We start from the raw sequence: 24,346 nt of genomic DNA, 5'->3' as shown, positions 1-24,346 counted from the left end.
GCCGCTCGCAGCCAACTCTGGAGCGCAGTTTGGTTGAGTTTGTCGAGCGGTACGGTTGCTCGGCGGTCGGCATCGCAATCGCAGTTGCAGCTCGAGCTTGAAGTGTCCAGCGATAAACCCGTCGTCGTGCTGTCGGTACGTGGAGCAAAATTCACTGAGCTGAGCTGAGCTGAACACTCGCCAGTTGATCGTGCGGAACCCCATTGAAGCCAGCACTCGAACATTACACAAAACGTCTAAAAATTGTATACAAAAAACAGACGCTTTTCTTTTGTGGTTTTTGCTGCTGCTGCTGCTGCTGTTTTCTGTGTAAACATTAAAAAAAAGTTTTAGGTCCAAGTGTGTTAAATGTAACGACACCGAAAAGTCTATTACCCGCACTACAAAAAGATACATAATGAAATTCCTATATGATCTGGGTGACCAGGTCCCTCCATTAGAAACACGTATCCACTTAGTTGAGTATCCGATCTGTATCTGTGTATCTGTAATCGTAAACGCGTCGTACGCCAGCGCGTGTCTCCAGCTTTAAATGGCCTAAGCGGCTTCGTAAACCAAGCTCCCAACTGGTCAAGTTTACTTTTATTTATATTTTTTTCGCCCAATCCGATTAGGTGTTCAGTCGGCATTCTATTGACTAAAATAAACGGCCACGCCAAACTCGGATGCAATTTTTCAATTGAACATGCTTAATGAGTGAAGAGCAATTAGAAAGATATATACATGTATATTATATAAACAGAAACTACTAAAAATTGCGGAGTAATGAAGTAATTGATGATGCTCGGTTGTGTAATCCACACACGAATGATAAATTGAATGTATTTGATATATTAGCGAATAAATTAAAGTTTTGAGCGGTCATATGAGTGCCAGCAATAAATCAATGTAAATTAATGAACAGTTCTATATATATTTAAAGCTTTTTACTTTAACAAACACGTTAATTTTTTTTTTTTTAAGTGCTGTTTTAATCGTTTCAATAATACTTAACGAGTTTATGGAGAACGCTAACAATGCTAACAGAAATCGGATTCATGCCTAGATATATCTGCTTTATTGTGTGCTAATGAGGCCCGAAAACTCCCACCTTTCAAGTGGTTAATTCTGGGAACGAATCCGTGAATGGAAAAAGTGCAAGTGATAGGCGAATTAAAGAGCGATTGCTTTGACTCATTTGGTAAACAAATTGCGGGGCAAATACGTCAGAAGAAAGTGAAATTTATTCCAGCCAAATTCGTCACCAATCAAAGTCGGCTCTTCACTCCATATCGCGTATACGCAGTGTGTTTTTCAAGAAGCTGTAACCTCTCATATCTTAAGCACTGACTGACAGGTTGTTTGTTCTCAAAATATATTACCGCAGGGGTGGACAGATGAGATTAAATCTCCAGGCAGGTCAATGACTACAATTTGTCTCCAAAGAACATGTAGATTACGAAACGTTTTAGCCGTCAGCCAGTATAAATAACTAATCTGGGAATCACGACTATCTTTAATTGTTTCTCAACTGCTAAACAATAGGAAAGTTCTTGGGAAACCAGTGGCAGTGGGTGGTTTCTCTAGCCGTGTTTTCAAACGCCATCGTGACTTAACTTGGCCTAGACCCCTGTTCACAACCGGTTGGCTCTTACATTCCTGAAGATCACCTGCTATGTTTGTAAACGAAATTAACGCGCTAAAGTGAAAATTGCCGGAGTTCCCCGTGCCTGGAATCTGTATAACTTTAAGCCCCATATAGAACCCGTTCTGTTGCCCCTGCCTGGTTGTAGCTTATGCAAATATTTGCAGCTTCGACTAGCGATAAAGAGCAAATACAACAGGTTTCAAATATTCGCATTTACAGGCCCAAGTTGAAAACACTTTTTGAAAAATCTGTGATCTTCAATCGTTCGATTAATCAAAATCGCGTCGGAGAAACGCAACATAAACGGAATTAATCAAGAGCCGAATCAACAGAAAACGGGAAACGATAAAGACTCGTGGCGCTGACGGCGCAAATTAAGCACCCGCAAAAAAATCAGAGAAACTGCCGAATTTTTGCCCAACCCAAGGTTTTCTTATGAAAAAAATAAAAATATATACCCAAAAATCCCGAAAAAAAGCTGTTAAGATACCTTGCCATTGAGGAGAGTCTACAGTTTTGGGGAAATCCTGGCCACAAAATGATGTTAAGTACTAAAAAAAAATATACAAAAGGCCAAAAAGGGAACCCATAATAATTGTGTGTACAAGGTAATGGTAATAAAGTGAAGTGAAACAAAATAAACCTATATAAAGTGTACATGATATATGGGTATTTTGAAGTAGTGACAAATTCACGTATGGCTATAACTCGGTTCTCAGCTTAAAACACAGCATTTCACCCAAATTGAAAGTGCATAGCCCATTAAATTTACAATAAATACAAATCAACAAAATGGAAAACAGCAGCAACAACAGAAACACCACAGAAAAACTGTTCGATACGTGCCGGAATTTAAGTTGAGCTTTTTAGCCCTCCAGTATTATTTGCATGGATTGCATGTGTATTGCTCTTTACATTTTTACCAGGCGCATGTGACCGCCCACCTCCTGTCCTCTATTGTTAGGAATACAGTCAAGCTACAAGAAATAGAATTTTAAATCAATATTTATAATGAAATTTATCAGAAAAAAAATTAAATTTTCATTTAGATTTGTAAATTTTTAAAATATGAAATTCTGAAATAATAATTTTGATTATTTTATTTTATTTTAAGTAGTACAACTGTATTTATTTTGTTATTTTTTAGGAGAAGCTTAAAAACCAGAGGTTTGGAGAGAGCGAGAAAGAGAGAGAGTCGCAGCCTGAGCGGCGGGGATGTGAGAGAGAGGGAAAGCAGCCGACGGCGACGCTGCTTTCAATGACGCGGCAACAAAAACAATTAACAAAATTCGCGTACGAAATCAAACAACAACTACAATTTGGCCTTCTCCATATTGGCAGCGGCCTGGCACCGGCCAAAACAACAATAAAAACCAATTGTTTGTGATTAAGTAAACAAAAACAAGATCAGTTAAAAAAAAATAACTAAGTCAAAAATAAGGGACCTCCACAAACAATGACCGTCTCGTATGCGGGGGAAGTGCCAAATGGGAGCAGCTTTGGCTGCTTCTGGAAGATCCTCTGGAAGTGAGTAATATCTATAAGAAAATATATTATTAGCCGTTTGAAATTCAGTGGCAGGAGAATTTTTTTGTTGTTGTAATGAAATAATTTTTTTTTACTTTATGAAAACAATGCATTCAGACATCATCAGAAATTTGATAAAAAAAAAATATCTTATAAATCATTTTTATTAATATAAAAACTTTCTCGAATAAATGAAAAGAATTTTTGTGTTTATAAAGTTATTAATACTTATTTTATTTAACAGTTAGCACGAGGCTATATCAAAAAATCATGAAATTTAAAGCAAGTTATTCTCAGTATACTCTCGGATCTAGACTATCTGGGTCACCACCCGAGAGGTACCGATTCCGGGGATTTTTCCGCATTACTCATTCACCTGTTCGAGTGTTTGCCAACGCAATTAACGTCCAATACTATGAACTTCTCTATTCAGACTCCATATATTGACAGCTCTTCCCGGCAACATATGGTTTCAGATTATTTTGTTTTTGGAGTGTGTTTATTTTTAACCCCAATTCGCTTTAATTGTTTCCCAAGTGCAGTCACTCGTAACTGGGCAGTTAGAACAGCAATTCCAGTTCCAGTTACTGTTGCACAGTTCCAGTTTTTGCCATTCAAAACAGAGAGAAGAAAAATTGGTATAACACCGCAGCTCCAAAAGCTCAGTTGATAAGGCAAACATTTTGTAATGGATTCACTAATTGGAACCTTTTGCAAGCCACTTTTATGACTTAGTAAATGTAAAAATTATTTAAAACATATTGCTATTGCTTTCAACGATAACCACGCGTTCCAATAGCAATAGTAACTTTGGACTAATAATCTTGAACAAAGGTTAACGCCACCCCAACCCAAATTTTGAAAAGAAGAAAGCAAGCGAAACCTTGATCAAAACAAACAGAACAAAGACCCCACCTGAATAGTATCAGTTTTGAAGCGGTTATGCCAATCATTATACATACATTTTTTATAATGTATCAAATCACACTATTGGGACATTAGAATTCATTGGAACTAACATGCAAGATTGAAATACCCCAAAAAAAAAGTCTTACGGAACTGTGGCAACCTATTAAGCTCAAAAAAAAAAATCAAAAATACAATGATCAGACAAGAGGTGGACATGATTAAATGTCTGAATGAGGAAATCATTTCCAATCAAACAAAACCAGTTAGTTACAGCTCAATGTTGGCTTAGCCATAAATTCTTCGACTACTTTAATTTAATTAATTAAAATCCCTTCCCCTTTAAATAGATGGCGCGGCAGTGTTTACAAATTGATCTGGCGCGAACTAATTGCGTATCTTTGTTTATACTATACCATAAATGTTATCTACAGATTTGGTCTGACAGAAAGTCAGCAGGCGTAAGTATTAAATGATTTTCTCCTCAGTTACTTTGGTATAAAAGTCTTCGTATCTTGACAGCATTTTTAAGAAAATTCGCCTATACTTTGGGCAGCAGAGTGAAAGTATACCCATGTCCTTTGTGCTCGGCTTCTATGTAAATTTGGTGGTGAAACGCTGGTGGGAGCAGTATCGTCTTTTGCCCTGGCCAGATACGTTGGCCCTGTTTATAAGTGCAGCTATTCCCAACTCAAATGGCGGCGTAAATGTAAGAAAATATTTATAAAGACTTAACTCAACGAACTCGTTTAAACCATTTTGAATACCTAAATAAACAGAACGAAACGGGTCGCCTAATGCGTCGTAATATCATGCGCTATATGGTCCTAGCCTATGTGATCACCCTGCAGCGAATTTCCCTCCGGGTGAAACGTCGCTTTCCCACCACCCAGCATCTTGTGGACGCGGGCCTGATGCACGAGTCCGAGATGAAAATCTTCGAGGCTCTGAATCAGAAGAGTCCCATGTCCAAGTACTGGATGCCTCTGGTTTGGGCCACCAATATTATCAATCGAGCCAGGAAGGATGGCCTGATTGCCTCGGATCATATTGTGCAAACCATTTTGGTGGAACTCTCAGATATACGTAGACGTTTGGGTGGTCTAATTGGCTACGATACGGTCTGTGTTCCTCTGGTCTACACTCAGGTGAGTTTTACAAAAAATATAATATACTGTCTTTTTCTCAAAACTTTTTTATGAAAAAGAATGTTAATTTACTCTTCGCTAATATTTTACATATAAAATGGCATAAAACATTTAAACAAATTTGGAATTCGCAAATATGATTTTACATAACCTTTTCTTAACAAAACCTTTAAATCAATATTTATAGGTGGTTACCCTGGTGCTGTATACCTATTTCATAGCAGCCCTTTTGGGCCGTCAAATGTTGCCCAATGTCTTGGATAAAAACGGACGCGAAGATCCCGATCTGTTCTTTCCCCTCTTTACGGTGTTGCAGGTAAATCATTTAATCGTATAATTAAATTATAATTTTCACGCTTGATTTATTACGGCTTAGAAGCTATCTTAATTTGCACGTTCCGCCTTATTTACCATAAATCAAAGTCAAATTTGCACGTCTCGGTGTTTTGTAAAAGTTTAAAAACTTGTTGCGGTTTTTGTATTACTCGCAGTTGTTTTTGCTGTTTTTCACCGAACTGAGTGGTCGAATGTAATGGCTATACCTTGTTAGCGATATGCCGCACAGATGCTCTATATATATGTTATACTATATAATGGCTATATCATGATATGGCCAGTTACAACAGTTGTGTTTGCTGTTTTCCGTTTTGGTTTCTGCGGTTTTCCGCTGGGGACAGATTTCAAGTGCCTTATGTAAACGATTCGCGGTCACGTCCACGTAATATATTGACATTATGCCGGGCTCTAGTCTGGTTTGTGTTTTTTTCAGCAATTTTAATCTGCGACAAGTGTTTTGCTATCATTATTAACTGTTAATGCCTATACCATATAATTTGAAGCCACAAAAAGTGAATGGAATTGCAAACCTTTCCCTGGCCGCCGTGCTTTTAAAATATTCCCAAAATTGTTTTTTTTTTACGTTGCAATTATTTGATCCAATCGCCTTCAATTAATCTTTGCAGTTCGTTTTCTACGTGGGCTGGCTGAAAGTGGCCGAGGTGCTAATCAATCCCTTTGGCGAAGATGACGACGATATCGAGCTCAATTGGCTGATTGACCGGCACATCAAGGTGAGTCTAAGGTGCAAATAATTCGCACTGTCTTTATGTAATCCGATGTGGCACATTGTCTTTACGCCATCCATCTGTTAAACGTTTTTAATAAGCAGTGGCAATAATTACTGCGGTGAATACAGCCATAAAACAATAATTTTTCGTTAGAGATGCGAACAAAATTCCCCCTCTGAAATTCACCAAAAACCTGTATAACTCCCAATTAATTTCATTTAGCATGATCTATATAAATTCAAAGATTTTCAAATTTAATTAAGAACGATGCTCGGAGCAGATAGTCTAGGACTCGAAATTCTTCAAAATTGAACTTACCAGCGTTTAACTCAAACCTTGAGCAACACACATCCGCAAGATACAATACCTATACGAATCTGGTCAGGGGGTAATACCCATAATTATAATTTCATAGCTTCCCAAGTATTATGACTGCTAAAATCTGAATTTGCTAATTGGGTTAGCATGCTAACTAAGTAAAGATTTTTTCGCTCTTAAAGCGATAATCGCTTGGGACAGCCACTTCTTGGATTGCTGCTGAAAGGCAAAGAAAATGTCCGTCTGCCACGTGCTAAAAATAACAGACGTTCTCTACGTAGCCAAACAAACACTCAAAAGCTAAGCGTTTTTTCATTAAAACGAACCGTACATTCTCCTGAATTAAATAAAATAATAGTATTTGAAAATATAATTCGTGGAACCATAAGCAAGAAAAGACGTAATTCTTCCCAAAGCAAGTCTTTAGATTGAAAAATAAAATACTTCTGGTATTAAATGCTCTTGATAAAGGGCATCTAAATTCGACTATATTCCTTTGGCTGCTGATGCTGATTGAAGTTTTGGACTTGGGCTTCGGAGCTCGAAGTGGCTGTGTGTTAGGCGCTCGTTTTGCATGTGTGAAGTGTGTATGTTCGTATCTGTGTTTGGGGTCTGCCGTTGCTTGCAATTATTTACAAAAGTTAGCAGCAGCAGCAGCAAAAGTAAATTGAAAACAGGTTTTTGTTCAAAAAATGAGAAAAAAATACGAACTGAAAACATTGAAACCTCTTTTGTAGAGCTTTATCATTGACTGTTTTCGTGTGTGTTTTTATGGTCACCGCTGGGTTTGCTCGATTTCGGAAATGCATCTCAAGAGGTCGAGCACACAAATGCCCACTTTAAGCACGGTTATCAGCAGGGGGTTAATGCCAACACCTCTACCAGGTTTTGCGGACCATTTCCACTGCACTTCACACGACCAGACGTGACTCTTACCGCAGTCGCTCGTAAATGGCAAATTGAAAGCAGATCGCGGCTAAATGATTAAGCAAATGAGTATTTTTTATACTTTTTCTTATTATTATTATTATTGTTTCTGTATATTTTTTTCTTTATTATTTTAAATTTTTCTGTTGTGGGATGTGCACTGGTTTTTGTTATGGAATAATTAAAAACTTGTAAACAATTTCACTTTTTCTTTTGTTTCGATGTGGGGCAGTAGCCACGGCTCGATCATTGTGACGTAATTGTGTTTACTGCCTCCTCGAAATAGCTCGAAAATCGCAAATGGCGAACACGTCTCGATTTTAAAGAGCCCTCGACTGATCTACTTTTGAAAAACTCGCTTTCAGGCAGCCTACATGATCGTCGACGAGATGCACGAGGAGCACCCCGAGCTGCTGCGGGATCAGTACTGGGAGTGCGTGGTGCCCAAGGATCTGCCCTACACAGTGGCCTCGGAACATTACCGGAAGGACGAGCCCAAGGGCTCCGCCGAGAAGTACAAGGTCAAGAAGGAGGACGCCATGTACGCCAACATAATGCCGGGAGGCGGAAAACGAATGCTCAGCGACGATGTCTATGCGGATTACGTGAGTATCTAGATCATTAACAAATTGTTGGCTCAATATGGGTAAACATTCCTTTTTAATCGGGGATACTAGTTTCAGATACTTCTATATGTCCATATTTATAAAGCCAACAAACAATGAATTCAAAACTCATTCGAAAAAGATTTAGAATTATTTCAAAATCACCTGCAACATATTTAGTTTACATTTTATTGACTCACTAAGTGGCTTGTTGCTCTTAAATCACAACTTAAAACTTGTAAAAAGGTGGAACTATACATTACTCTAAAGCATTGGAGTTACTCCACAAGCACTAAATTAAGAAATACACATAAAATTCAGATTGATTGCCACTGAGAGCTACTGTTTGACTGCTCTACCCTTAAATTTGATGAACGTATTGGCTTTTTGAGATAAATTTCCTTAAAGATTTATGTCCATAAATCTAGAAAATATAACAGAGTTTTTAGTTTACGAGAGAAAACTTTTTAACAATACATTTGACCCATAATAGGAGAGCGTGGACACCCCGATGGTGGAAAGGCGGAAAAATAATTGGCTGGTCAGGCAGCTATCCCGCATGGGTTCGATGAGGAGCCAGTCGACAGCCTACTCCTCCGGCGGAATGCCCTTCAACCGCAATCGCCTCAATTCCGTGTACTCTAGTCCCGAGTCCGGCTTGCCACTGACCATCCTGCAGCAGCAGCAACTGCAGCAGGCGCATCAGCAACAACAGGCCGGATCGCAACCAAGTAAATCGAGTCTCTATGGGAAGTTTGTGCATCGCAAGTCGCTCCGAGCACAACGTCAACTTATCAAGCAAAGTGAGTATGCATTAAGGCAAACACATTTTAAAACGAAAGATTTAATACTTTTTGGTATAATTTTTATAATTTTTAGCTTACATATCATTTTATCAACAAGTTTGTGCATATAAAAAATGTTTTTAAATGTAGTGTTTAGAATTTGATCGTGCATATAAACCAACGTCTAATTATTCTGCAACCCCAAAAGTATGCATTCCAAATTATACTTTTTCTTTACCTACAGACTCAAAGCTGAATGGCTTAAATGTGAATGTGGCGAAGACCAGACCAAGGATTCCCACGCCCGAGGTAGCCAAGGATGGCAACACGAACCCAGGTGAGTAACACCCACAACACCCGCACGAAACCTGCAACATTTTGTTAAACTTGCACCACCTCCATGTAGCCACCAGTTCGGTCCTCATGGCACCACAGCAGCTGAGCACCACCAGCGCACCACCGGGCATGTACCCCTCTTCCTACGCACCCGACACCCTTCTGCACCAGGAGAGCGGCCAGGTGCTGGGCACGCTGCTGCTCTCGCCCATCAAAGAGATGGATAGCTCATCGTCCAATAACACTTTGATTCCAGGACATCCCGCCACCGCCGCCCTGGCAGCCAGCATGAAGGAGGGATTCGCAGCGAGCAGTAAGTAAAAATATCATAACAGTAAAAACGATTGAGACTTCATAGTTTCAAACAAATGTTTTTCAGTCTATATATAAAAATATACATAGAATCCTTGAAATCCTCCTAAAATCCTAGATAAAGTAAAAATGTATGACCCATATATAATCTTATTAAAAAATTATTTAAATCATGTTAACAAAATTAATGAAAAAGGAACATTTTTTAATCCAGAACTTAGGAAATGTTTTGTTCCAAAATACTTTAACCCTAAAATGTTGTAGATAAAATATTATTTGTGTCTCCCAATTTCCAGATATTCCCGCTGCCACGAATATCACAACCCTGTCGTTCCCCTTCAGCGTGACCAGTAGTGGAGGCGAAACATTGCCCACCGGGACACTGAGCATCCTGCCCATTACGGCCAACGCCCAGTTGCCCACGATCACCACGTCAGCCAGTGGCTACGATCCCAACGATGTGATCACCACAATACCGGTTTCCCTGTCCATCCAGAGATCGCCATCGGCACTCTCGATTGTCGAGCTGACCGGCACCGATGTCCAGGATGGTTACAGCAACAGTGGATCAAGCAATGGAAATGGTGGGATCACCACCACGGCCCTGCTCTCCGTTAAGCCCCTCAACGGGAACGCAAACATTTCGCGGACCAACAGTTTTAACTTGAGCCTAAATCTGCAGGATTCGCAGCAGCGATCCTCAGTAAGATCTACGGGGCGACCCGCAGATGCGATGGACTCCTCAGCCACAATGCCAATGCCCCAGAGAAGCGGAGGTCTGGAAACGGGAGCAGGAGGATCCTCGGCACCCTCAACGCTGGCGAAACACAAGCCGGAACAAAAGACCGGAGAGGTCTATGTGTGACACTATGTGTGTTAGCGAGCGACGTAACTAGACTTAAGAACCAATGGCTTTGAGCCACCCGGAACCACTAAAATGATATTATCAGCAGCCTGGAAATTTGATTTGTTCAAGGACAAATGCCTTATCTTATATACAATCAGCAAATCAGGAAGTCTAATACCGTTTTTCATTTTAATGAATTTTTACGGAACTAAAATAATTAATTATTAAAAAAAATTGTTTGGTATTTCTAAAAATGTATTTTAAGTAAAATTGGTATCAGACCCCTTCATTTTATACTTTATAAGTCCAGCTCAACAAAATTCTAGTAAAAGCGAGAAATTCTAACTTTATGGAGTATTGTACATAATTAGCTTATTTAATAGGAAATTGACTTATTGTTTTGGCACTTGCCATATTAGTTAAGCGCTTTAATCTTTGCATAACTGTATAAAGAATCTCAATCTCGTGTAGGCAGTGTAAATACTTGTAAACCAACACAGTATGTGATATGCGATTGTTATTCAGCTAGAATTTGTATCTTTACAAGTACAGATAAATAAGTGCCTATGTTTATATTCTGTAACTATAATACCCTGTATGTGAATCTAGGAAATCTATGCAATAGTGGCCTTTGTACAGATAAAGAGGCAACTTCTTTTAGTTATACTTTGAAATAAAATCAATCACTTAACAAACAAGTTTTTGGAATATATATGTTCTTGTTGGTATAAGAGATGCAGAAGAGTTATTTATGTCACTTTCCACAGACACTCTTTGCTTGACCAATTGAGACTCTTCGAACCTACCCCAAGAGAAAGATCAATTAGAACTTGAACCCCAACGGTGTGATATATGTAGGCAGCGAATTTAAATGGATGCTCGTGGAAGATGGGCAGTCAGTTGCGCTTGGGCGCTCAAGCGGTAACGATCTGCGGAATATATTCATCTTCGATCGAGAACAAGTGCGAATAATTGAAGGATAAATCAAAAAGTGTCAATAAAAAGGTAAATATCCAGCGAAAAAGTTTCTATGGAAGGAACCGATTTCAATCTGCAGACGAGTAACTCAAAAAGATGCACTTCTTTTGGCCCCGGAATGTACCCAATAATATATATTCTATTACTCGTTAACCCCGCGGGTCAATGAGAGCTATGTGGCCAAAGAAACAAACTTGCATGCGAGCGCAAAGTGTTGCCTAATTGAATTAACCTTTTGTCTGGTCTGGTTCGAATTTGTGCCCGCTTTGAGTGAAGAAATCTTGACCACGGATCGATGGTCCATTGAAAAATAAAGCTCTATTAATTGCCATTCCGCCAGTGTCGACTATCCACCGTCATGGAGCGCGATGAGGCGTCCACCACGACCAGCGATGAAAAGTCCCAGGAGGAGGCTCCCACGGCCGAGGGTCTGGAGACCACGGAGCCCATCAGTTTCCTGAAGCTCTTCCGATTCTCCACGTACGGAGAGATCGCCTGGCTCTTCTTCGGGTTCATTATGTGCTGCATCAAGGCCCTAACCCTGCCCGCTGTGGTCATCATTTACAGCGAGTTCACATCCATGCTGGTGGACCGTGCCATGATGTTTGGCACCAGCTCAAAGGTTCATGCCTTGCCTATTTTCGGAGGTGGTAAAACACTGTAAGTGGTGATAATCATTTTATGGATATCAATTAAATTTATATATTTATTTTGATTGAATTAGATTCAAAGATTAGGTTTTATCATTTATCAATCATACGCAGCGTGGCCACTGCAAACTACATTTTGCAAATTGAATTTTTAAGCTGATCAATTGATTTGTATATGTATGTTTATTATAATCAAATAGTTGTTACTAGTAGCAGTTAAACTTGAACATTTAAGTTTTTAGACAATAAAATTCTACAAATTGTCATATTAAAGCAACTTCTTTAAATGTATCTTTTAAATTTTTTTTTTAATTCCAGAACGAATGCCTCTCGGGAGGAAAACAGCGAAGCTTTATATGATGACTCCATATCTTATGGCATTCTTTTAACCATAGCTTCTGTGGTGATGTTTATATCCGGAATATTCTCCGTGGATGTTTTCAATATGGTGGCCCTGCGTCAGGTCACACGGATGCGGATAAAGCTTTTTACGTCCGTGATACGCCAGGACATCGGCTGGCACGACCTGGCCAGCAAACAAAACTTTACCCAAAGTATGGTGGAGTAAGTAATTGAAGCAGCATTATCTTTGAAATAATGTTAGCCAAATAATCGAATATTTTGTATACTCCAGTGATGTGGAAAAGATTCGTGACGGAATCTCAGAAAAGGTGGGACATTTTGTGTACCTGGTTGTGGGCTTCATCATAACCGTGGCTATTTCATTTGGCTACGGTTGGAAACTCACCTTAGCTGTGAGTTCGTACATTCCTCTGGTGATCCTGGTCAATTATTATGTGGCTAAGGTGAGAACTGTTAATCAAATGTTGGTCATAAATAACTGGTATTCAAATACGTAGATAACCATATATTTCTTACAGATTAATCGATGCTATTTTGAAAAGTTTCTAAAATGTTTTCTTTATTTCTTAAGTTCCAAGGAAAGCTAACTGCCCGGGAACAGGAATCCTATGCAGGCGCTGGCAATTTGGCAGAGGAAATTCTCAGTGCCATACGCACTGTGGTCTCGTTCGGTGGAGAAAAGTCCGAAGTGCAGCGCTATGAGAACTTCTTGGTGCCAGCGCGAAAGGCAAGTCAGTGGAAAGGCGCCTTTTCGGGGGTCAGTGATGCGGTTTTGAAGTCGATGCTATATCTATCCTGCGCCGGAGCCTTTTGGTATGGCGTCAATCTCATCATCGACGATCGAAATGTGGAAGATAAGGAGTACACACCTGCCATTCTGATGATTGTAAGAAATATACATTTATATTATCCCGGCATATATCTAAATTTTTATTTTCCCAAGGCCTTTTTTGGCATAATTGTGGGTGCGGATAACATAGCCAGAACTGCCCCCTTTCTGGAGTCCTTTGCCACTGCCCGCGGCTGTGCCACCAACCTGTTCAAGGTCATCGATCTGACCTCCAAGATCGATCCGCTGTCCACAGATGGCAAACTCCTGAACTACGGCCTTCGCGGTGATGTTGAGTTCCAGGATGTCTTCTTCCGATATCCCTCCCGTCCAGAGGTTATAGTACACAGAGGCCTGAATATCAGGATCAGAGCGGGCCAAACGGTGGCCTTGGTGGGTTCTTCGGGCTGTGGCAAGTCCACCTGTGTGCAGTTGCTCCAGAGGTTCTACGATCCCGTTTTTGGTTCAGTGCTGCTTGATGACTTGGACATCAGGAAATACAATATTCAATGGCTTAGATCGAATATTGCCGTGGTGGGTCAGGAACCTGTATTATTTTTCGGAACTATAGGTGGGTTTACTAAGATTGTTGCACTATAAGCCATATACGTTTGGTTTGTTGACAGCCCAAAACATTAGTTATGGTAAGCCAGGAGCCACGCAGAAAGAAATCGAAGCGGCTGCCACTCAAGCGGGTGCCCATGAGTTCATCACAAACCTGCCAGAGGTAAGAAACAGCATCTTTTTGATCTGTAAGTGCAACAAATGAAAGACAATGTTCAATTTTATAGAGTTATCGCAGCATGATTGGTGAACGGGGCTCCCAACTCTCAGGAGGTCAAAAGCAACGTATAGCCATCGCCAGAGCTTTGATTCAGAACCCGAAGATCCTGCTTCTGGATGAGGCCACCTCGGCACTGGACTACCAATCCGAGAAACAGGTTCAACAGGCTCTGGATTTGGCCAGTAAAGGTCGCACAACCATCGTGGTTTCGCATCGATTGTCGGCCATTCGAGGCGCCGACAAGATCGTCTTTATCCACGATGGTAAGGTTTTGGAGGAGGGTTCCCACGATGACCTAATGGCTCTGGAGGGTGCCTACTACAACATGGTTCATGCTGGCGACATCAAAATGCCCGACGAGTTGGAGAAGGAGGAGAGCGTTGAGGAGACCAAACGTAAATACTTTTGGGACTCAAAACAGTCCTAAGTATTACTTTAACTCTTCTTTTTCTAGGAAAAAGTCTGGCTCTTTTTGAGAAATCCTTCGAGACTAGTCCTCTGAACTTCGAGAAAGGCCAGAAAAACAGCGTCCAGTTTGACGAAACTATCATCAAATCCCTTGTCAAGGACACCAATGCCAAGATAGTTGAAACTCCCGCCGAAAAACACAACTTTTTCCGCACTTTCTCCCGAATTCTGAAACTTGCTCGACCAGAGTGGTGCTACCTGATCCTTGGAACCATAAGCGCCGTCGCCGTCGGTTTTTTGTATCCGGCTTTCGCGATCATATTTGGTGAATTCTATGCAGCCCTGGCTGAACAGGATCCGGAAGATGCGCTACGTCGCACTGCTGTTCTGTCCTGGGCCTGTTTGGGACTCGCTTTCTTGACTGGATTGGTCTGCTTCCTGCAGACTTATTTGTTTAACTATGCGGGCGTTTGGCTGACCACTAGGATGCGAGCGATGACCTTTAAGGCAATGGTGACTCAGGAGGTGGGCTTTTTCGACGATGAGAACAACTCGGTGGGAGCTTTATCCGCTCGCTTGTCTGGCGAGGCAGTTGGAGTCCAGGGAGCCATAGGATACCCCTTGAGCGGAATGATCCAGGCGCTGTCCAACTTCATCTCGAGTGTCAGCGTTGCCATGTACTACAACTGGAAATTGGCTTTGTTGTGTTTGGCCAACTGTCCCATTATCATTGGATCTGTCATCCTGGAAGCAAAGTGGGTTGTGATTCTAGAAGTTTCTTGTCCATTTGATAACTGCCGCTGTCTTTTCAGAATGATGTCCAATGCTATTGTGCGGGAAAAGCAGGTGATTGAGGAAGCTTGTCGCATAGCCACCGAATCCATAACGAACATACGCACTGTTGCCGGGCTGAGAAGGGAGGCCGATGTTATCCGGGAGTACACAGAGGAGATTCAGAGGGTGGAGATACTCATCCGCCAAAAGCTGAGGTGGCGAGGAGTTCTTAACTCCACCATGCAGGCATCGGCATTCTTCGCTTATGCCGTGGCGCTCTGTTACGGAGGAGTTCTGGTGTCCGAGGGTCAGCTCCCCTTCCAGGATATTATCAAGTAAGGATTGGAAAGGAGATCCCAATATTGTACCTAATAAGGATCAAATAAGGGTTGAAATGTAATTATATTTATCAAGTCTTAAGGAGCTAACAGAGGAAATCAGTTAATATGGGTAATATATCGTTATCACGGTCTAGTTTTAAGTATGATAAATCTAAATATGAAATAATACTTTGTTTTTTTCGTTTAACACAATTTAAGGTAGTCAAAATAACCATTTTTAATATTTCATTTTAGGGTGTCGGAAACCTTGTTGTATGGCTCAATGATGCTTGCGCAATCTCTGGCCTTTACCCCTGCCTTCTCCGCTGCCTTGATCGCAGGTCATCGCCTCTTCCAGATACTGGATCGAAAACCAAAGATCCAATCACCCATGGGCACTATCAAAAACACGCTCGCCAAACAATTAAATCTTTTTGAGGGCGTTCGATATCGGGGTATTGAATTCCGGTACCCTACACGACCTGATGCCAAGATTCTTAATGGCTTGGACTTGGAGGTTCTCAAGGGTCAAACGGTGGCCTTGGTGGGTCATTCCGGCTGCGGAAAGTCCACCTGTGTGCAGCTGTTGCAGCGATACTACGATCCAGATGAGGGCAGTATAGTAAGTAGTTTATCGGGAAATTAATGAAAAATTCAAACCAATTTTCTCTCTACTCAGCACATAGATCACGATGATATCCAGCAAGATCTGACCCTCGAAGGAGTTAGGAACAGACTGGGAATAGTTTCCCAAGAGCCGACTCTATTTGAACGCTCCATAGCGGAGAATATAGCCTACGGCGACAACCGTCGATCGGTTTCCATGGCGGAGATCATTGCTGCAGCCAAGAGTGCCAATGCTCACAGCTTCATCATTTCACTGCCCAATGGCTATGATACCCGGATGGGAGCCAGAGGTACTCAATTGTCCGGCGGTCAGAAGCAGCGAATTGCCATTGCCCGGGCGCTGGTGAGGAATCCCAAGATCCTGCTGCTCGATGAAGCCACCTCAGCACTGGACTTGCAAAGCGAACAGTTGGTTCAACAAGCCTTGGATTCAGCCTGCTCCGGACGCACTTGTATTGTCATAGCCCATCGTCTGTCCACCGTCCAGAATGCAGACGTGATCTGTGTGATACAAAATGGTCAGGTGGTGGAGCAGGGTAACCACATGCAACTGATTTCCCAAGGCGGAATCTATGCCAAGCTGCACAAGACCCAAAAGGATCATTGAATACTAATTAGACATTTTTATAGCTTTCACCAAACACCAAAATACACTTGTCACCAAAAACTAAATAAACTTTTACCCTATTTTCTATCCATAAACATGTTTATTTTAATTTAGGGGAGATAAGCCAGTCTGTTTTTTAAGGTAACTTTATATGCACAATTTATGATTATTAGCGGTATAAGTTGTAAGATCCATCGCAAAACTTATCTGACTGATAAGAGAGCAATCTTTGTGACAATGTCTAGAACGCCAGCCACCCACACGACCGCTGCTAATATTCATTGTCAATGGCAAACAATCTTGCATTTGCGTATCAGTATCATCATGATAACCGTTTTCAATTAAACAGTGAAGATCATAAGTTTAACAGTCTGGAATGCAAATTACGCCAAATTGGCGTGTTTTAGCTGACCCATTTCCGCGATAGATGGGTGCCTACCTTGTTGGGGGAAAGATGGTCTAAGACTTTCCACCAGTCATTGTCGAACCTTGAGTAAAATCAATTCAATTGATATTAATAAAAGACCATAAGGGGTTCCCAACGACAGATCCACCATCCATCGCCCGCCTATTTGAACTTTAATAGAAACCAAATTTGTAGAAAACTGACGCCACAGCCGACAGACCCACCAGTCGCTTTGTGCAGTCGCAACGGAACAGACGCGGAACATTTCGCTCCGGATAGCATCGTATATAAAAAATCAGGCAGGCATTGGCAGTCAATGTCATTGTGGAACCGCGGAATGCAAAACAATTAAAGCTAAATACGATCCCAGCCAGATCCAGATCAGGCTCATCGGCAGTGCCGCAATCTCCGGAGAGGGAGTTAATTAGCCAGAGCCAAGAACCCATTCGAAACCATCGTTATATCCATCGGGCGGATTGCCAGTGCAAACGAACTGCGGGCGTTTCGATTTTTGGTTTCGCTCCGCACTTGCGCGCGCTTTCTTAACTATTAATTGACCCCACCGGTCAATGAATTTGGAGTGTATAGTCGATAGTTCGCAAAGATGACGTTAACGGAGACGGCGACCCGCGATGACGTTCCCATTGATGGGGATGAGACCTTGGCGGAGGACCAGAAGAAAGGCAAGTCCAAGGAGAAGGCCCAGCCCATGATCAGCTATTGGCAGCTCTTCCGATACATAGCCGGATGGGATTATGTCCTGTTCCTGTCTGCTTTCGTGGCCGCACTGCTCCAATCCCTGGTATATCCCATCGCCGTTGTGGTCTACAGCGAACTGGTGGCCATGTTCATCGATAGAACCCTGGGCCAGGGAACCAGTTCGGTGACCATCGGATTGTCCCTATTCGGAGGTGGAAAGATACTGTAGGTATCAAAATAAAATTTAAAATAATTACAAGTTGACCCCTAAGGTATTAAACCAAATTTTTTCATAGCCGAAACTTGTAAGGTAATTTGTTCACATTACTCTTTCGCAGGTCAATTAAACTGAACTTACAATTTTTGGAACCATTTACATAGCTTTACTTAAATTAACGTTCCCTAATATCATGACTGATTTCACAAGAAAACTATTTTTAGACTTAAAGAAACTATTGTTAAGGCTTCTTGAGAGAGGATGAATCAATTCTTCGTTCTCTTTCATAGCGAACGGACGTGTTTTCGGTACACTAAATTCTGCATTGTTTCGATTAAATAACATTGTTTAAAATAAAAACTTTTGCACTAAAACAAAGCGGGTTAAAACAATGCCAGAAATTCAAGGACGCCGTGGTAAAAGAAATACAAAAAAAATTAGAAGCTGTAAAAACTAAGCCCTTTAAGAAATATAAAAAATAAATAATTTAGAAAAGAAAATATAAGTAAAAATATTTATAAGTTATCAAAAATAATAACGTGTTCATTTCAAATATTATGCATCGCCGTAATTAATTATAAACTGTTAAAATAAAGAAATTTTTGTTTCTTTTTTGTTTGCAAAAAAATATTAGGAGCGTGCAAAGATGAAGAACAATAATTTTGTGCTATAATGGATTCAGGATTATTTATAAAATCGATTTCCTTTTTCATAACTATTTTCCAGCACAAATGCCACTTATGATGAAAACATGCAGGAGCTGCGAAAGGACAGCGTGTCCTTCGGCATTCTCATGACCCTAAATACTCTACTCATGTTTTTCTCTGGAGTTTACTATGTGGATGCCTTCAATAGATTGGCCCTAAAACTCACAATCCGCATGCGGAGAGAATTCTTCAAGGCCACTTTGAGGCAGGAGATCGGATGGCATGACATGGCCAAGGACCAAAACTTTGCCGTCCGCATTACTGAGTGAGTAAAGCCAAGTACTAAGAGCGGATATTTAATTTCCTGACTTTCCCTCAGCAACATGGAAAAAATACGCAACGGCATAGCCGAAAATCTGGGTCACTATGTGGACATCATATGCGAGGTCATAATCAGTGTGGTTTTATCATTTATCTACGGTTGGAAACTGGCTCTGGCCATAGTGTTGTATATACCCCTTACCTTATTTGTGAACTCAGCTGTGGCTCATGTAAGTTTAGCTAAAAGAATATTTAATATTAAGATTTAAAAAAAATGCTAACGAAAAAACGCTAACGCAAAATTTATAAAACTTTTCCTAGAACACCATAATTTTCCTATAAGCTTTAAATGAACATGAAATTGTTTTTGCTTAATCTGAAAATAGATTTCCGAAAATAGAATAGTACTTGTCTATCTCATTGAAAACAGAGATTTTCGAGAGTCGAGAGAGAATAGATTCGAATATATTCTGTAATTGATTACCAGAGAATTAATATTTAATATAAGGGTTTTAATTAAGCTTTTATTTGGATTTATAGCTTCTCTGCAACATTAACACTTAAGTAATTTTTTAAAATTTGTTTTATATTAAATTATTTATTTTGTAGTTTAATCTTTTGTAATTCTGTTTGTAAAAATAGCATATTGTATTATTATACAATAATAATTATAAACAAATTTTTAATGAACAAAGATTTTTAATTGTAAAATATTTTGATATAATTATAATTCAAAGGTCAAAATGTTGATTTCATTAACACAATATTAACACTTAGTAAATTAAATCTTAAATATTAAAAATTTTATAAATAAACTTTTTTAGTTGTATTTTGGAAAATAGCATATTGTACCAAGTCTATGAGATCCAAATTAAGCCTAAACATTCCAGTTACATTAATTTAGCTACATTATTTTAAATATAATTTTAATTTTGTTTCTCAAAACAAAATATTATCTTTAAAATGTGTATTAAATATAGCGTATATTTATCCCATTTAATTTACAGTACCAAGGAAAACTCACGGGCCAAGAGCAGAGTTCCTATGTGCGGGCCAGCTCGGTGGTGGAGGAGGTGATCGGAGCCATCCGGACTGTGGTGGCATTTGGTGGGGAGCGAACGGAGTCCGTGCGTTACGATACCCTCCTGAAACCTGCTCTCAGGGCGGGAAAGTGGAAAGGAGTCTTCTCAGGGCTAAGTGACACGATGACGAAGGCCATGATGTTCATTACGGGTGCCGGATCTTTTTGGTACGGAGCTAATTTGATCCTCTTTTACCGGGATCCAAGTATTCCCATTGACGAGAGGGAATACACCCCAGCCGTAGTAATGATCGTGATATCGGGTATAATCGTGAGTGCCAATCAAATATCACGCACTTCTCCATTTCTGGAGACCTTTGCGATGGCTCGAGGATCGGCATCGGCAATACTGGAGGTCATCGATCGTACTTCCCGGATCGATCCGCTCTCCAAGGCGGGGAAAATTCTCAACTATGGTCTGAAGGGGACCGTTGAGTTCCGGGACGTTTTCTTCCGCTATCCCGCCAGAGAGGATGTGATTGTGCTGCGGGGTCTCAATGTGGTAGTTGAAGAAGGTCAAACTGTGGCCTTGGTGGGTCCATCGGGCTGTGGCAAGTCCACCTGCTTACAGCTGCTGCAGCGATTTTACGATCCTGTTTTCGGACAAGTTATTTTGGATGGCGAGGATGTCCGCAAGTACAACCTAAACTGGCTGCGGTCGAACATTGCCGTGGTTGGCCAGGAACCGGTGCTCTTTCAAGGAACCATCGGGGAGAATATTCGTCATGGAAAACCAGAGGCCACACAAAAGGAAGTCGAAGATTCCGCTAAAGCTGCCAATGCTCATGACTTTATCATAGCCTTGCATAAGGTATTGTTTTGTGAATTATGAAACCAAGGATATAGTATTAAATGGCCTTCCAATTTTAGGGTTATGACACGGATATAAGCGAAAAGGGCGTTCAGCTTTCTGGAGGTCAGCGTCAGCGAATAGCCATCGCCAGGGCTCTGATCCAGCAGCCTAAAATTCTGCTGCTGGATGAGGCCACCTCTGCCTTGGACTACCACGCTGAAAAGCTGGTCCAAGCCGCTTTGGACAAAGCCTGTAAGGGTAGAACCACCTTGGTGGTGTCCCATCGATTATCCGCCATCAGACACGCACATCGGATTGTTTATATTGAAAATGGCAAAGCCGTGGAGCAGGGCACCCACGAGGAACTGATGAAGCTGGAGGGATTCTACCATAAAATGATCACCGTGCATTCGTATGACGATTCCGCTGAGGAACTGCTCAACGAACTGGAAGCAGAGGCCGATAACAAGGAGAGAAAGATGTCCTACGAAGTTGAACAGTGTCAATTGGGTCCCCGCACCTCCATTGTGTCGCTGGAGAAGAATGCCGACTTCCAGATGAAAAACCTAAATGGTCTGGCCAACCCCACATTCAATCAGGAAATAGAGGAGCCGGAACATTCATCTGGAAACTATATCCGTACTTTTTTCCGCGTTTTGGGTTGGGCCCGACCCGAATGGAGTTTCCTCATCATTGGCGCCATTTGTGCTGGTCTCTATGGATTGACCATGCCGGTGTTTTATATCATCCTAGCGGAACTATACGGTTCGTTGGCCAAACCTACGGATGAAGAGGTTCTCGACCAGAGCGCCAGCATGGCCATTACTTCTCTGGTCATTGGCATTGCAGCAGGCGTGGTGTGCTTTATCCAAACGTTTTTCTTTAATTTGGCTGGAGTGTGGCTAACCATGCGCATGCGGTGGGTCCTAAAATGGTAATTCTTTCCCTATCATTTTATTGAAACTCCATTTTTGTGTACAGCTCTAAGACCTTCAGTTCCATCATGCACCAGGAAATGGGTTGGTTCGATCGCAAGGAGAACAGTATCGGAGCTTTGTCTGCCCGCCTATCTGGCGATGCGGCCAGTGTCCAGGGCGCCATTGGTTTTCCACTGAGCAACATTATTCAAGCTTTAACCAACTTCGTCTGCAGTGTGTCCATTGCCTTTCCCTACTCCTGGGAATTGGCCCTAATCTGCTTGAGCACCTCGCCCTTCATGATAGCCGCCATTGTGTTCGAAGCTCGATTTGGGGAGAAGTCCGCTCTGAAGGAGAAGGTTGTGCTGGAGGAGACGAGTCGCATTGCCACCGAAACCATTACGCAAATTCGGACAGTGGCAGGACTTCGGCGGGAGGAGGAACTGATAAAGATATTCGACAAGGAGTTGGAGCGATATCGTGTGCAGATCCTCAGTAGACTAAAATGGCGAGGACTGGTGAATTCCCTGGGGAAATCCCTCATGTTCTTTGGCTATGCAGTGACCTTGACCTATGGAGGGCACATGTGTGCCGATGGCAAAATCAAATTCGAGACTATTATGAAGTGGGTGCAAACACAAGACTGATGTTTCTATAAAACAATTAATATAATATTTCATTTGCTAGGATATCCAACACGATGCTTTATGGCCTGTTCATCCTGGCCCAATCTCTGGCCTTTACTCCGGCCTTCAATGCGGCTCTCCTCTCTGCAAATCGCATGTACGAGATCATTGATCGCAAGCCACAGATTCAATCGCCCGAGTCCTTAGAGATCCAGCAAAATGGAAATGGATCTGCCTACAAGACCAATGTGGTCCAACAGGGTGTCAGCTTTCGAGGTCTTAACTTCTCCTACCCCTCAAGGCCGAACCTCAAGGTCCTGCAAAACTTCAATCTGGATATAGTGCAAGGTCAGACGGTGGCCTTGGTCGGTGCCTCTGGATCCGGAAAATCCACTTGTATTCAGCTATTGATGCGATACTACGATCCCGGTGAGGGAAAGATTGTAAGTATTTGAAGCCCAGTTTTGAAACAGATTCTAAAACTTTACCTAAACTATTATTTGCAGCTCATAGATCAGGAGAGTGTTCACCACGATATGAACCTGAAAACTCTACGTCGTCGACTGGGAATCGTTTCACAGGAACCTTCGCTCTTTGAGAAGTCCATTGCCGATAATATTGGTTATGGGGACACAACGCGCCAAGTGCCTATGCAGCAGATTATTGAGGCTGCCAAGATGGCCAATGCCCATGAGTTCATAATGTCCCTGCCTGCCCAATACGATACGGTGTTGGGATCCAAGGGAACCCAACTTTCCGGCGGACAAAAGCAACGGATTGCCATTGCCCGGGCCATGGTGAGGAATCCCAAGATCCTACTGCTAGATGAAGCTACCTCTGCATTGGATTTCCAAAGTGAAAGGGTGAGTTTCGAATGTTATTTATAATAGTTTTATATGATGTCTTCAATTTTGGTTTTGTTAATCTTATTTCAGGTGGTCCAGCAAGCCTTAGACTCGGCGTGTTCTGGTCGCACGTGTATTGTTATAGCCCATCGCCTTTCCACCATCCAAAATGCCAATTTAATTTGTGTAATGCAAGCCGGAAGGATAATAGAGCAGGGAACGCATGCTCAACTTCTGGCCAAAAATGGCATTTATTCCAAGCTGTATCGCAGTCAGACGAAAGCCTCTTGAAAAGACTTCAATGGCATCAAAGCACGGAAGTATGCAGTAAATAATTCTTCGCTCTTAGTTAAGTCACAAACCACACTGCTGTTGGCTTCAATCAATAGAACGTTAGGAATAGTTGTTAAATAAATTTAATAAACAAGCGAACCCTTGGCGGATTTCCTGTTACTTTTACTACTAAGGGAAGTACAAATATTATACTTTGCTTTTTCAATTTTGATTACATGAAACGAAGAATCATTAGACCATCCCTTAAGATCCCAAAATCGAAGGAACATTCCAATTGCTACCCTTTATTTGGAATAATGATGATTTTTATGTATGTCAACATTAAATAAGGATAACAAATATGCATAAATTTAAAGCATTGGCAATCGTCTTGGGAAGTTATAAAGCAGTAAATCGGTTAAATTAAAATGCAAATATTCCGGAACCATGAATCTCTTAACGTGCATTTTTGGTCCGTAAGGAATAATTTGGCAAAAAAAAGGAATGTCGTTGGTGCCAATAGTGTAAGCAGTGAGAGTTTTGTTTAAAATAAACAAACAAACAAATTTGTATGTGTATATATTTATTCATTTTTCGATTTTAAGTGAACTTACTTTTGGAAAACTAAATCGGAAAAAAGATCAATTATTATAAGAAACTTAAGATGACGTTTCCCGCTGACTTATCTTAATTAAACTTGTAGTATTTCGCTTTTGAATTGCTTTTTATCTTATCTCTAAAAAATGAAAATATGTGACAAAAGTTTTGCTCTCTAT

General features: G+C 41.1%; 2 protein-coding genes across 2 annotated transcripts; both read left to right on the top strand.

Moving 5' to 3' along the window:
* The first annotated feature begins 16 nt into the window (after window positions 1-16).
* Window positions 17-11,103, top strand: LOC108142451 (bestrophin-3). The gene is made up of 12 exons (XM_017266319.2): window positions 17-135; window positions 2,775-3,154; window positions 4,411-4,521; window positions 4,583-4,769; window positions 4,840-5,208; window positions 5,396-5,524; window positions 6,171-6,278; window positions 7,886-8,125; window positions 8,619-8,928; window positions 9,155-9,247; window positions 9,317-9,559; window positions 9,855-11,103. The coding sequence occupies exons 2-12, from the start codon at window positions 3,084-3,086 to the stop codon at window positions 10,421-10,423; spliced, it is 2,430 nt and encodes an 809-aa protein (XP_017121808.1). The 5' UTR covers window positions 17-135; window positions 2,775-3,083; the 3' UTR covers window positions 10,424-11,103.
* Window positions 11,104-11,311: 208 nt separating this feature from the next.
* LOC108142180 lies at window positions 11,312-23,729 on the top strand. Its single transcript, XM_017265865.2, has 21 exons — window positions 11,312-11,410; window positions 11,724-12,043; window positions 12,352-12,597; window positions 12,668-12,839; window positions 12,968-13,282; window positions 13,340-13,796; window positions 13,852-13,952; window positions 14,017-14,404; window positions 14,464-15,172; window positions 15,230-15,526; window positions 15,767-16,133; window positions 16,191-16,742; window positions 17,747-18,075; window positions 18,794-19,039; window positions 19,094-19,265; window positions 20,043-20,927; window positions 20,987-21,828; window positions 21,891-22,451; window positions 22,514-22,895; window positions 22,959-23,315; window positions 23,388-23,729. Exons 2-21 carry the CDS (start codon window positions 11,742-11,744, stop codon window positions 23,586-23,588), a joined length of 7,881 nt encoding a protein of 2,626 aa, XP_017121354.1. The 5' UTR covers window positions 11,312-11,410; window positions 11,724-11,741; the 3' UTR covers window positions 23,589-23,729.
* The last annotated feature ends 617 nt before the right edge of the window (window positions 23,730-24,346 follow it).

This window comes from Drosophila elegans, unplaced genomic scaffold (assembly GCF_018152505.1).
Source record: "Drosophila elegans isolate 14027-0461.03 unplaced genomic scaffold, ASM1815250v1 contig_208, whole genome shotgun sequence".
Classification (NCBI taxonomy): domain Eukaryota; kingdom Metazoa; phylum Arthropoda; class Insecta; order Diptera; family Drosophilidae; genus Drosophila; species Drosophila elegans.
The sequence above is the reverse complement of the archived record's forward strand: the minus strand, read 5'-3'. Positions and strand labels throughout refer to the sequence as shown.